General features: G+C 45.7%; 1 protein-coding gene across 2 annotated transcripts in view; it reads right to left on the reverse strand.

The window, feature by feature from the left end:
* LOC105684171 (semaphorin-5B) overlaps window positions 1-14,924 on the reverse strand; it is a 65,787-nt gene that overhangs the window by 35,733 nt on the left and 15,130 nt on the right. For both annotated transcript variants that reach the window (XM_012397331.3, XM_020851286.2), the window contains exon 2: window positions 5,696-5,808. In XM_012397331.3, the coding sequence (XP_012252754.1) occupies window positions 5,696-5,783 (88 nt within the window). In that variant the 5' untranslated portion in view covers window positions 5,784-5,808. The remainder of the gene's footprint in view (window positions 1-5,695; window positions 5,809-14,924) is intronic.

Raw genomic sequence — 14,924 nt, forward strand, 5'->3', positions numbered from 1 at the left:
TTTTATCGACAAACCATCTTACGGTATTTCACACATTAATTATACTCCCGTGAAAAAAAAAAAAAAAAAACCGAACGCAATCAGCGTGGAATTGTCACAAGCAAATTGCAACGCGTCCTTTTGAGAACCGCTGAATTCTCGGAAGAAAAGTATAAGTGCAGAAGGTAGTCGGTCAAGACCGCAGGTATACTCTAAACCAGAAGGATAGAGGCGAATTCGGTACACGATTTGAAGGAAAGAAAAAAAAGAGAAAGAGAGAAAAAAAAAGAAAGGACACGAAGAACCGTGAAACAGGCCCCGGAATATCCTCGGCCACTGCGCGAATGATTTCGAGAAAAATCGATCATCCGATCTACTATATCCTCCTAATAATAACCGGTACGATGTAAAGTTCGATCGGATTCAAGGCTACCGAAGGTCCGATGTGCGCAACGCGAGATACACATTAAAATTTATCCCGAACGAAATCTCCGATGATAAAAAAATAAAATCGTTGTAAAAAGTAACGCCCGAATTGATCGCGTGGGAGTTTCAACGACCTTAGGAACCGTACTTAATAACGAACGCGGTCGACGAACGGGGGGGCGGGGGGTATCGAACCTCCGCAACGGTGATGCGTGGCGGGTTATTTTATACTTCAACGTGTGTTCGAATAATTTCGTACACACGTCGGTTCCCCCATAGAGTTTCTACGGGGGTTCGATACTCCGGCTCTCGCAACAACGGTAATAAAATCAACCAGGTTTTGATCGGAACGTGCCCTCGTGGCGCAAAGACTGAGTACTGCCTTGTACGGAACGGTGTGTGGCGTGCGCCGGTGGTTGTACGGCCCTTCGAGGCTGGCGAGGCACAAAAGGGTCCTCGGGCATCGTCGAAATGCTACGGGGTCCCCGAAACCTACGTGCTCCGCTCGGCGGGCCGAAATTCGAACGATATTATTCGGTACAACGTACGTGCGACTCTCGCATTATCGTTGGAAAGAATTGCGATCGAGAAGAGGGAAAAAAAAAGAAAAAACTCGAGGCCCGAGGCGAAGAGGCGGAAAACAGAATGGGAAAAAAAGCTTTTTATAATTTGACGGATGCGAATGCTTGTTCGTTTATTCACGATATCCATGTTCTAATCCGGCTCATTAACCAATCAATTTTTTGTTGCCGCGATGTATTCGCGAGGGTGATGAGAACGAAGTGGACAAAAAAAAGGTGAAAAAAGCGAACGGAGCAGCGGGAAAAATTAAAGATCCTCCGACCGCGACGTCTAGTATTTAGATTTCGGACTCCGTTGCGGACGGGTTTTTGATCTGGGTACGAAACTTGGACACCTGTTCGTTCGAATCAATTCGAAAATCTTCTACGATGACTGGGCGATTCCAGACTTCGTATGTAACCAGCGCCCAGAGCAGTCCTGACGAAATATTATAATAGCAGGGTTTGTTGTGAGTCGATGTTAGGAAATGGGCGTAAAGTGGTGGAACTAATAAGATGTCTAGAATTTTTGTTCGCTTAATTGGTATTCCAATCTTTTAGAAAAATGCGAAGACTACGTAATTAAATTTCGCAATTTTAAGGACGATTATACCGAGCGATCCGATCTTTGAACAATGTGGAAAAGGACGTTGCGTTTCCGATGAACAATATAAGTAATTGAAGCAATCCATACGGTTATTCCTATTTATTATTTTCGGCCGGTCAAGAAGAATGGAGTATAAAATGGAGTTCGTCCCGACGCGTCTCCGGAAAAGAAGAGTCGAAGGGCGTGGGCGCGAGGTTAATGGCGCCTGGGTTATAAATGCGGGAGTTATGGATGGGGTGTGATTAGGAAACTACTAGGAATGTCACAACAGGCTACCTTATAAATCTCGAAGTTACCAGGTCCTCGCGTGCTAGGATATTGTATTTTATTATACTTCATTTTTATGGATCAAAGGAAAAATCATCCGATCGTATAAAAGCGCTCCACGCGTCAGTTATTTTTTTTTCTTTTTCTTTTTCTTCGTCTTACGAGGACGTATCTAGGCGTACGCGCATACGACTAGTTCGCCGTCGGCGTGAATCGAAAAAGAAGATGAAAAACTTTAAGACGAAACACATGCGGCGGTGCGCTGTGATGAAATAAATTTATAACAAAAAATGGGAAAAGAAGTGAAGGAGGTTTAATGAGCGAGAAGCTGAAACGAAAAAAGGGAGAAAAGAAATAAAATCAAAAAAAGGAAATTCAAAAATAAACAAACGCGAAGCGATCCACCCACCGATCTCACGTGGCGGGCGCGTGCCAAACTCGTCGCCCACGTTCCAAAGGATACCACCACTCGGCAAAGCTGCCAAACCAAGAGAAATTCTTTCCGCAGGAATTGCTCGGAGAAGCGCGCGCTTTCGTACATCGTGCGATCTCCTGTACTTTTTTACTCTCATTTTCATACCTTGCGATCGGTACGAAGTCTTTTCTTCCCTTTTTTCTTTTTACTCGAAAACACACGTATACCTCTGTATAGGTACAGTTTTCTCCTACAGCAGCGGAGTGTATCCCTCAGGGAATTTCGATTGAACAAAGATCGTCTCGGAGGAATCTCGACTTTTTCTCGCTACCTGCAGGGAGATGCGCACGAGATAAAATTAACTAATCCAAGTATAATGGAGAGAGATGAATTTCTTTCGCCAAGGGGCGTGGACGGGATATTGGAAAGTACCGAAGTCGCGAGATCCCGTGGCCTCGAGAAAATATTGTTTTCATGGAAGCCTGCATCGCCAGCGCTGACCTCCCTTTGTACCTCTCGTCTCATACTTTATTTTTATCCGCGTCTCTCTCACCTCGTGGGAGGCTCGAATCTTGCTACACACGATCGATTAATCCTCCAGATAAACGTCGATGCATATACGTATGCACTGTGTATATTGTATACACAAGAGATTGTTTAAAAGCACACAATGCCGCGTGGGTCGTACGCCGCAGCATCCCACGTACCCATCTATTACGCTTCGAGTTCTGCGGCTACGTTACGTACGTATAATAAGTGGTGAAAATTGTCCTCGATATTGAAATTTGTTCCTCACCTGCGTCGTTCTTTCGATATTTCCATTTTTCCCCCCTCCGATCCACCCCGAGAATTCTCTCTCGCGCCCCCTCGGATTCGAATTCGAATTCAAATAAGAGAAAAAAATAAGCAACAACGTTATCCCGCCCCGCGACGACCTGGTCCGTCAGCCGGGTCGTGTGATCTTTCGCATAATTTCATCATTTTCATATGCGTAAAACGGCTTGGAGTCGCACGCGGTGTTTATTGAGTTCGAGAATATCGGACACCCCGCGGATCGAGGAGTGACCCGAGAACGTGTAAATAAATGAATGATTTACGAGCGGGCTTAAGGATTTACAACGCGATGCGCGTTCGTCTTTCAGCATCGACTGTAGCAACGCGAATGGCAAAGCTGAAGAACGGTCTCCTTTTTTTTTTCTTTTTTTTTCCTATCCTCTTTCGTTTTTAATTTAAACATTTTTTCAACCCATGTTTTCTCATTTCCTCCGGCCATCCCCCGCTACATATATACTCTCTTCGGCTCCGTTATACATTCAGGGGAAATTTTATGCGTTCCGACCAACTGATTTCAATAATATTTCTTTCAGGAATATACCGAGAGTCATGAATATTCGGCGATTATAGTCGAGGTCCCTTTTCTGTACCGCGGATGCCGTAACGGTAAATAATTCTCATTTTTTCTTACCCCCAAACATCCCGCAAAGCCTCTATACGTTTCTACGCATAATGCAACAGTTTTTTTTCTTTCTTCCCGCTCCTTCTTTCTCGAACGTGCTTAAAAATTTAAGGATTATAATCCCCTCGAACGAAATCTTGTGAAATAAGCTTTCGGAGGGAAAAAAAAAATTGAGGAACAAAAAATAATTCTATTCCCATCAGTTATCTCGCACTAAACGTAATTTGATTTTGCAACTAATTACATACCATGAGAGCGCTGCCGCCCGTTCATCCCCTGCATTATCTATATTGGAAGGACGCGTAGGAATGATCCTTTGCGAATTATAAGGAAAAAAAAAAAAAAAAAAAGAAAAGAAACCAAATGGGATAACCGTTGAACCCCGCACCGTTTTCTGCATGTAGCGATTATATTTTATGAGCGGAGGTGTACGTTCTACCGAGGGGATATACGTGACGATATGCGGAGCGGTTAGGTATGTGAAAATGACCCAGATCCGTCGAACGAAGTTGAATATTTTTCAGGATTTGAAAAAATTAAATCGTCCAGAATGGATACGGTGCGCCCGATGATGAAAATATCGAATAACGTCTAATTTCAAATGTTCGAGCGTTGCTGGATACAAGCTGACGGGTATCCAGAGGGAGCAATCTATTATACGCGATCATATAACGATAATTATGATGCCGCGGTTGTAAATGCATGAGAGGCGCCATAAACATAGCAATATACACAATTATAATTGTGAATTATATTAACTGGAGCGCTTCGCGACGTATACCCTATGGTGCAGTAAGACCATAGATACGTATCGAACGTAAAACCAGGATTCAGCGCGCGCGTAATTAGCGGAGGCGTTCGATCCGCGAGATATCCGACGAAAAATCGGTCGCGGTGAAACGTACCACGTCATACCACGTCGATCGAATTGAAACCGAAGAATCCGCCATTTTATTTTTCCGTTATTTTAATTATAACCACCGCTACGTGTGTCGCACAGACACGGTGCATGGGAAACGGAGCGTCTGGTATCCAGGAGTTCGCCCGGAGCTAAGGATAACGAGGATACCGGTGGCGGTTAACGAGCTCGCTCGAGGTACGCGACGTCGAGAAAATTTTCGGCCCCTCGCCGAGCGGGGGTTTTTCCACAGACGGATTCGAGGGTGCGGTTTTAACGATTTCATTAAGAAAACGAGCGAAGGCTACGGCCGCTGGGTAACAAAAGACCCGTTCTTCCGTGACGGAATTTCCGCCATGCAGCGGCGGTAACGTTGCGCGGCAATAATATAACGGCAGCAGCGAAAGCGGGAGTAAATCTTACAGTGGGAGTATAATATTGCCAGCGCGTAATTGTTTTTAAAAGCGCGAGTTGCTCAACGCGGATGAAAAGTTTCGCAATAATCGGGATGTTGATTATCCAGAAAACGCGCGCGGATCGCTCTGCGGTATAACGTAACGCGAGTCGGCCGAGCCGGCCGCGAGAGAATCGGTCTATGAAATTATTTATGCATCCTGAAGCAGCTGCGGGGCGGTTGAAAAAGAAAAAAAAAAAAAAAATTTTCCCCGCATTTGCATAGACCATGGAAAATTGACTCGGCGGCGTTTCGAGCGCAAATTATTGCACCGCAGCGGCTTCGAACCTAACCAGGATTTGCGAAACGCACGCGAATGGGATAACCGCGTGCGCGATATTAAAAGCGCGCGCGGCGCCTTTGCCGCTTTCCTATATCAGACGTAGAGTTTTAAGAGCTCCACCGTTTGTACGTACGTAGTCGGCAGAAACTATGATTCTAATTAATACCGACTGCTATTAAAATTTACGAGGTGCATACTATCTCGGTCCCGTCCGTTCGCGCGACGCGTGAATGGAGATATTCCTCTCAACCTCCGAACGATACACGTATACGTATACGTATATGAGAATAAAGAACGGAAGCTATTACAGATGTCACGGTGTCACGGGGTTAATTGTCGATTTAATTTACCTTCGTATGCGATGTGTCGAAAGTCCTCCGCGCCCATAATTGAACCCAGAAGTTGAACGAGGACCAGGAGATACGCGATCCCCTCCATGATGAACACCGGCCCTTTGCACACCCTGAAAAAGTTAACAGAAATTAAAACGTCGGAAAAGAAAGTGTAACACATATATACGTAAAAAAGATAAACTCGGAATCGCGCTAGCTGTGCAGTGCGGGATGTTCGCACCTAAGGTTTTATCTTTTCACCTGTCAGTCGCAATATAAACCAACTTCGCCAACCGAGATATCGGCTTTTATCGCGCCGCACAGCGCACACAATGTGTACACGGTAGATTTATAAAATAACTCCGCACACGTGCGATACATTAAATGCGGATATCTGTGAAATGAGAAGGAGAAAAATAAAAAATACAAAAAAAAAATGGATAAACGCGGAGAATAAATAATCACACGTTCGAGAATCTAAGCATGTTCGATTTTCAAGCTTATACACACCGCAGTGCCATAAAATTATATCCTTGCGGTATCAAAAGGAGGCGCGACTCGGGTACCAGGAATAACTTCTCATAGCCGCACTGTATATAATTAGGACAGTAAAAGAAAGTAAAGGCGGTGTGATATAAAGTACAAAGCTAGACACCCTGTAGATAATTTCTTATCGTTTCGATTCCCCTCACCGCTAAATTACGCTATAACGCTGCAAAGGTAAGTGTATAATCGCAACGGAGAATCGGATCAACTCGATATAGTTTAGCCTCTATGAAGCTTCGTCATAGAATCACGCGTGATTATATCAACTGGATAACCATATAAAATGATCACGTATCACGAGTCGATATATAGATATATATATATACATATGCTACATTCACACACATACATCTCGAGAATCTAAATACGCTCCGCGTAACCGGGTATAATGTTATAAACCGCACGGTTGATTGATCGTCAAGGTCGATCGGACGGATCGAATTAGGTAACGGAAAATAATCTTCTTTTAATTATTCGTCGAGTAGATTTCGGCCATTTTTTCCGGGTCTGAAACGAACAGTACACCTTACGATCTCCCTGTATACGTATAATTATGGCTGCAGCGCCTCGGCAGTCGATGACAATTTAGATACCGATTTTCTCAACGTAAAGAATATAAGTTAGACTCGCCGTACGTTCCGCAAGATATCATAGAAACTGGCGCAAGAAGACGCCTTCGCGATTTTCTTATTTCTGTTTTTTTTCTCTTTTTTTTTTTTCTTTTTGCGCCACCGTCGCCCTCCTCCGCCGCGCTGCAGCCGTCCGGTAGCGGTTGATTATCTGGATTGCGTTTCTCTACAGCGAGTCTCTAAAGACAGCGGCAACGGCAAGGCTGCAAACCGATCGTGAATAGAGTGCCAGTTCGACCCGAGGCTATGCTGGTCAGCCTTGACGTTATACAGTCGGATCGTCTCGCCTACTCTAGGTGTATACGAAAGCGCTGGATATAGAGATATCGCGCATAGGTAGGTGAGGTAGGTGAGGTAGGTGAGGTGGGTACGTACGCGAGAGTGGTACGGACTACGAGGAACACAAACACACGGGGAGGAGACACCGTGCGGCGGTTTTAAGATCAACGAACCCTCGGGATGCTCGGAGATCTGCCCAACGCTGCAGCTTCACCGCGTTACATAGTATACCGCAGGTATATAGTAGGAGGTCTGCAACGTACTCGCAAAAAAAAAGGAAAACTCATCCTTAACGGGCTGCGGCATCAACGACAGCTACGTCGCGCGGGTCTCATCTTCTCCCCGAGCATTAAAGTCGCCAATTTCTCGCGACGTTTCTTGAGAGTCTTTTGTCTATATACGATCGCGTACCACGTGTATATTACGATAAAATATATCCACTTCCGAAGCGAACGTTACACGCGTGGATTATATAGATACTCGCGCTGTAAAAAGAATTACAATATACCCGGATGACGACGACGACGACGGGGCGACGACGGTGATGGAATTTTTTTTTTTTATTTTCTATATCGGCTCTCGAAAGCTACGCGATATATATTATAAATCCGCGCTGAGCGGAGCTTTGTCGAGTACTACAAAAGATAAATGACAATATTCGGATCGAATCCTGGAGTATACGACTCGATCCTCGAAGAAGAAATAAATTAATAAAAGAAAAATTCTTGGCTTCCCGGAGCGTTGGCACAACGGGCGTGTGTATAATACGTACGGTATATACGAGGCAAGTTCGTATGCCTTATAATACCGCGGACACGCGTTGCCACTTAAAGAAGTTTATTTTGCCGGGGTGAGGTAGGGGGAGAACGACGGGGGGGGGGGGGGGGGGGAGGGGGGATACCCCATCGGGGTACGCGTCTCAATCAATGAGCCTATGGACCCACTTTGCAATGGCGTTATGGCTACGGTGTGTACTTATATTATCCCGGGTACGTAGTACACCGGTGTTAACCGTTACCCCCCCGACCTGAGAACACGGTGTTCACCGGTGTCACGTGATCGGTCGTTGATAGATTAAACGTGGCTCTCGGTAATAAATGATGATCGGTGGTGCAGGTTTCGCGCCGGGTATAAATATATCGAAAAACAAAAAATTTCTTTTTAAATGATAGAAAGAAAATAACGTTAGCCGATGGGCAGAAATTACGAAGGATCGGCTTGTGGGAGAAATGGGTATATTGTATAACAGGTATACCCTTAATAATACATAAGAGAATGATGATGATCGCGCCGCGCGGCAGCGGATAGATTATGGTTAACGGTACATACGGTAAACAATTTATATTGTGTGTAGAGATAAAAAAAAGGAAAATGTATTTTTCTTTTTTTTTCTTTTTTTGTTTCAAATAAAAAATCTAAGGAAATAAGAAGCTGTAACCGCGAAGAAGCTGGAAACGGACAGGCGTGAGAGGTCAGGTCTTCGAAGTTCCTAGTCGGCACCGAGTGACCCGTAGGCTTCCGTCACAGAATGACGGGGGAAGAAACGTTGCAGAGGAGAGTTAAGTAGCAGTCCTCTATGTATAGCTCGAGATCACGGCGACGCCGGTCGACGGGAACGAGGGTATTTAAAGGGACAGCGTTGGGAGAGAAAGAAGGGAGAAAACAAGACGACGAACCGCGCGACCCACGTGGTCTCGGATATTCCGGGTGAACCACGGCGTGAGGGATATTCTCCTCGTCCCGAAGCGCACCGGTATCAACACCACACAGGGGAGGAAGTATATAGGAGTGTATATAATTTGAGAAAGTGGAATTCCGTATTTTAAATACTTCTTTCGCGTCGCGTGGGTCCGACTATTCCCGCTACATCGTGGTGTTACGAATCCATTTAAAACAAATTCTCGCAACAACACTTTACGCGCCAAGGTGGTCCTGCACACGAAATATTTAAAGGGCTTCGACTTCGACGTGGTTTATTTTCCCCGCTCACTTTAAAAAACCCCGCGGTCTAATCTTAATGGTTCTTCTTCCAGTTTACGTAAACTTCACATCTCACGCGATACAGCGTGATATTTTCTCATTCCAGATTCATCATCTATCTCTCATCTGAACCGAGAGCGACGTCGCTGCGCGGAGAATTGTACGAAGGAACGGAAAGAAAGTAGAGAGAAAAAAAAAAAAAAAACGTACAACGTACAACGTCGTAGAACGGCGATCCATCTCGCCGAGACAATTATGGGTCACTTCGGAGGTCAATCTGGTTTAATTTCGCTCGATTAAAAATTTCTTTTTTTTTTTTTTTTCTCTCCCCACATCGGTGCCGATACCTCCTCGTGTGCCACTTGACCCAAAAGTTCGGGCTAAACGGCTTCTGATTGTCCCGATGGTGTTCCCAATGCGGTAGAATCGATGGCCCGGTGGCTCTCGAGGTTAAAAATTGAAACGGAACGGCGAAACGTCAGGCGAGGCTCTCGGACGGATCACGGATCACGGACGGATGGAATTTTCGATAACATAAAACAGCACGCCGTCATAAACAAGATCCGTTAATGCCCGTTACTTAATATCGTACAGCGACTCTATACATCGGTTAGCCAGTTCGCGTCTGCACACTGATGGAGTTGGAAGTTCAAGGAGGGAGTGGCTCGTAATTAGCTATTAATATCCTAGCGAAGTAATAACTCCTGTGGACGCGCGCGTCTGCTTTGCATCTTTTCTGACATGACGTAGTGCGCCCGCTCGTTCCTATATATATATATATATATATATATAATTTAAAATGCAGGCTGTAGACTTCGCACCTCCGCACCACCGCGATGCCCAACGCTCGCTATCTCGTCCTCAGCGGCTCCTTCCTATGTATTTATATTCCTAGGTACGAACACCATCGTCCAACATGTTTACCATACATCATAAACTCGCGTCATCCGACGACGACGACGACGACGACGATGATGATGATGATGATGATGATGCGATCAAAGGGAGCATCTTGCCAGATGCAAAAAAATAAAACTACGCTCATATAGTTTGATTCCACGATCGCAAATCGCTTCCTCAATTAAGATCGAGTCGCTCGTCGTACCCCCGTGAACGCTCACAGTACACGATCGACTGAGACTTTTTATTTCCATATGGATAGAAAAAATATATCGCTTTACAGTCGAACAGAATCACGACGATATTTTTGGTTTTCATTCATCCAGCTGCCGAACCGTTCATTCGTATTACACCGTTGCCAAATCGATCCGGTGGATAGGTAAAAAACTGTCGTTTAAATTTAGCATTCACCTCGTGTCGTACGTACTACGGGACCTCGGCACGGCGAGGCGACCGGAGTGACATAATAATTACGTTTTATCGTAGATCGAATCTGTTGTTGTCGATGTCGGGCTTAAGTTACCGAACGATAGATCGGCGAGCCGCGTAGTAAGTTATATATCGGGTACATCTATACGCGCGTAGAGGAAATTTACTCACGCACTCAAACGTGTGCTCTCTGGACGTCGACGCGGAGGTGGAGGAGAATAAACGCTCGCACACGTGCTGGAGATTGGTAAGGGAACCCCGGTAGCCGACGAGATTAGCATTACAATTGATCTACGATCGCGTGGAGTTTTCGACGTTTAATCCGTGAGACGGATCGCCGTTAATTCGGATTTTTCGGGAGAAACGGTCCACCGGAAATTCTCAATTTGGCGCCGCGTTACGCCCTTTGCGTGGGCCGAAATTGAGTGTTGTAAAATTCGAGTATTTCCAGTTCTCCGTATGTAATCCGAGGAGTCTCCTCCGCAATGTTATCGCATCGATCACCATCCACCCACCCAGAAATGAGCGAATGTAAAATAGGTAGTTATACGGGATATGAGCACGGACACCGCGCGGTTCCGACCAACCGGTATATCGGAAATTTTTTTTCACTTCGGCGAGAACGAGGCGTCCGCATCTCGAGACTCGCGCACCTCGGCAAGTTGGCGTCAAATAATCATGTAAATTACGTTCCGTGAAGCTGCTGACGATGAGTACAGTTCTCTACGACTCTAACAATCTTCGTCTCTCTCTCTCTCTTTCTCTCTCTCATCGGCGAGGTCTCGCGGGCGCGCGCGGGTGTCGAGATTGCAAAATCTAAAGAGACGGGCGATACGACTACACTTCGTGGAAATAAAGAGAGGAATAGAGAAAGAAATAGAAAAAGAAAAAAGAGAAAAGAGAAAAAATAACGCGGAGAAGGAACTACCGAGTGAGGAGCAAGACGGATTGTCTCATGCCTTTTGCGGTGGGTGCAGAGGCTAGCTGGCTGGCAGCTGACCCCAAACGAGTTTAAATCCTAAATCATGATCCACGCGTTATTTCTCAGCCTGAGATCGAATATCGCGTTGCGGTACCGCGACTACCGAGATCGCGATCTTGATTTTACCGTCATCGGACCAGGACATCGAGCAATAACGTACCCTCCGTACCGGTAGGGCGTGACTCACGCGTCTCACGTCGAGTACCCGTGTAATAAATTTATTCGCACGATACTCGACGTGGAACGGAAGAACGACGAATTCCAATTAAACCTCCTTCAAAATTCGAAAGCGCAATAAAACATCGAGTACCATAGACCAGCCGGTGGGAACTTTTTTCCCGTACTCGGGGCGTTCGATTATTTCATTTTTTTTTTCTCTGTCATTCTCATATCGGAGTTACGAGAACCCTCGAAGATCCTAAGGATCGAAAATTCGGAAGGGTGCCACCCCAGCCGCGCCACAGGACGAGTGCCGCGGAGTCCCGACCGCAACGAGGCCTTCACCTTTACGTGTTATCCGGGGGAGGGGATTCCAGTTTTTTTGTTCTTTCTATTTTTGTCCTTTTATTTTATTTTTATTTTTCTGTTTTTTTTTTTCCAATTCGGTTGCGTTAGGTCAGTAGACGCCGAGTAATTTGATGTCCGTGACAAAAGCGGTTCGACTTCCCGTCACGGAAGGCTGACTAGCGGTACCGAGTCGTTCCGATCCGGAGCGCGATCACTCACCTAACGATACGGTGGCAACAACGATCGACCGAGAGAATCTGATATCGAATACCCACCCCGCCGACGACGACAAATAAAAATTGAGCATTTTCAGGTGACGCGCGATGATAACAATAATAATAATAACACGCGAGTCGAGAATCGAACGAAGTCGCGTACGAGGGATGGTGAATCGGTGAAATAATTTTTCATCCCGCTGGTCATAATTCAAGGAACATTAGCATATAAGGAGAGGAAATGTGACGGTAGGTGGGGTACCCCTGAGTAGATACAGGCGTTGCGAACGACCGCGAACGGAAATTGTACAAAAGGGTTGGCGGTCCCGCAATGGTACCGTTGACACGTGACCGGAAATTAACCGACTATCCGACCTATGTGTACCGCAGGTCTACGGCGTACGCGCGAAAAGGATAATTCGGTACGCACGATCCTTCGATTGTACGGTACACAGAGAGAGAGAGAGAGAGAGAAACGGCTTACGTGAATAATTATCAACATCCTCATCGGAGCGCGTCGCAGATTCGAGACGTACGGATGGCGTGGAGAAATTAATTCACTGTACATATCCGCGCAAAAGTATTGAACGAACGCGATATGCGAAATTTTATATAAAAAAAAAAAAAAGAAAAAGAAAAAAGATCGATCCATTCATCTCTCGAGCGAGAATAATTTTCAATTGCTTTGTACCGCGGGCACATGCGATGAATAAGAGTCGCGTTTCGGTCGCGGCGGACATCGGAGGGTGTGTTGAACGCGACGCGGGTGCGTACGTTGTATTGAGTTGCAGCTGAGAATCTCTGACCGCGGACTTTTTACGCCCATTAATTAAGTCGGCGTTAAGTAGAGCAGTCGTTAGCTTCTCTTTATGGTTTTTAATGCGAGATGATGCGATGGTCTTGTAAGAGTTAAACGCGATGTGGTACCGCCCCGATTTTCATCGTACGTACGTTGTTTTTTCAACCGGAGACTTTCGAGAGTGACTCGTGAACCTACCGGTCTTTCGCATGTTATTACGAAAAACAAGGAGAGAAAAAAAAAAAAAAAATAAGATAAACGCGAAACGAAAAGAACGGAAAAGAAAAGAAAAGGACGAAGTACGGTAGTATAGAAAACGTGGAATACGCTCGTTGGATTTCGAAAGGGGCTAGCCACTTTCGAAAACCGAGACGAGGGAGTTGAAATAATTTCTGTTGGTCTCGAGGAACATAATACCGCGGTTCTAAAAATAGGGATTTAAATTTGAGAGAAGTCTGGAGTTTAAGTTAGACCGCAAACAAAGGACTGCCTATATAAACTAGCGGCCATAAACAACTCCGTCAAGAGTTGTACTTCTTCGGGTGGACCGAGAGGCACATGCGGCATGGGGACCGGCAGCGATCAACGCTGGCGCAATATTATTTTTTTCTTCAACCACGTCGTCGTCGTCGTCGTCGTCGTCGTCGTCGTCGTCGTTGCGCGGCGGTTTTAAATTTTGGAGTTTCGTTTCGCGAGAAAGTCGTTGTAATATCGGAGTAAGCGTACACCGTCTGAAGTCTCGCAAAAGTTTCCCCCCCTCCCCCCGTTCGAACCTCCGGGATTAATCTTGCGCCGTTTCGGTCTAGAGGAAAAATATCACTTCTGTCAAATTCAAAAGCTGCGGTGAATTTTTTGGGTACGAATCGACCATTAATACGCGTTATCATTTGACAGTGAGAGACGGATAAACACGCCTAAAGAAGTTGTAATGGGAAAGTCTCCTTTACGGTGTATCTCGCATACCCTGCATATATACATATACGTATGTGCCGCCGCCGCGTGTGCAACGTGATAATCACCGGAACGAATTCGTCGATCTTTGCGACACTCCGTCGTTTAATCACCCGTTTGTTGAAGGGGGACTTCGCTCGTCCGTAATTAACGACTGTATCGATTTCGTATGAAATTTCATTAACCTAATACCTCCGAAGGTAAGATATTCGTGGATCGATAGATACGCGCCTCGAATTAGGCGTACCGATGTAAAGCTGACCTCCGACGAACTCGGCGATCGCTGGATACACACGAACTCCATACCTATAACCAATTTCGCGGCGCGCACAGGTTTTTTTTTTTTTTTCATCAACGATACGTACGGGCGCGTGCGGGTGCGCCAGGATGTAATCAAGGTACAATTCACAGTCAATTAATTCACCGTGGTAGGTATAACGTGAAAACCCAGATGCGCACTATCCCCGGGTAACAATCGGCCGTTCGGGGCTTTGGAGGATTTCGGAGATCGATCGATAACGATCCGCAACCGCGTAAATCGAACGGTAGTGTAACGTAGAAAAATAATTGCTAGCGACGCGAGTTGTCGTTTCGCACTCCTCCACCTTTTTTTTTTTTTTTTCTCTCGAGATAATCGGCAGCGGCATACCGAGCGTATAACGCGCGTACGATAAAAGAAAGAAAAACGAAACGTCGAAGAATGAGAGAAGAAAAAAAAAATTATTTATATTTCGCTGCTTGAAATCGATGCGTCGCCAATTTGGCGTCAAATTTATTTTCGGCAGACTCGAGGAACGATAAATACGTGTACCCTACGGTGCGTACATGTACCCAATCTGCGGCGCCGCCGCTCCCGCCGCGGTGCGCGTGCGATTCTCTTATTCTTTTTATCTGTTCTCTCGCTGCAGAACGACCGCTATTATTGTTGTTATTTTTTCTCTTATTCCCCCTTCCACTCGGTTTCTACCTTATTCTTCTTCGGGGTGTGGTCGCCGAGCTGTGAACCTCTGTAACAGTTTGCACGCGTTAA

The sequence above is a fragment of the Athalia rosae genome, chromosome 1, assembly GCF_917208135.1.
Source record: "Athalia rosae chromosome 1, iyAthRosa1.1, whole genome shotgun sequence".
In the NCBI taxonomy this organism is placed as follows: domain Eukaryota; kingdom Metazoa; phylum Arthropoda; class Insecta; order Hymenoptera; family Athaliidae; genus Athalia; species Athalia rosae.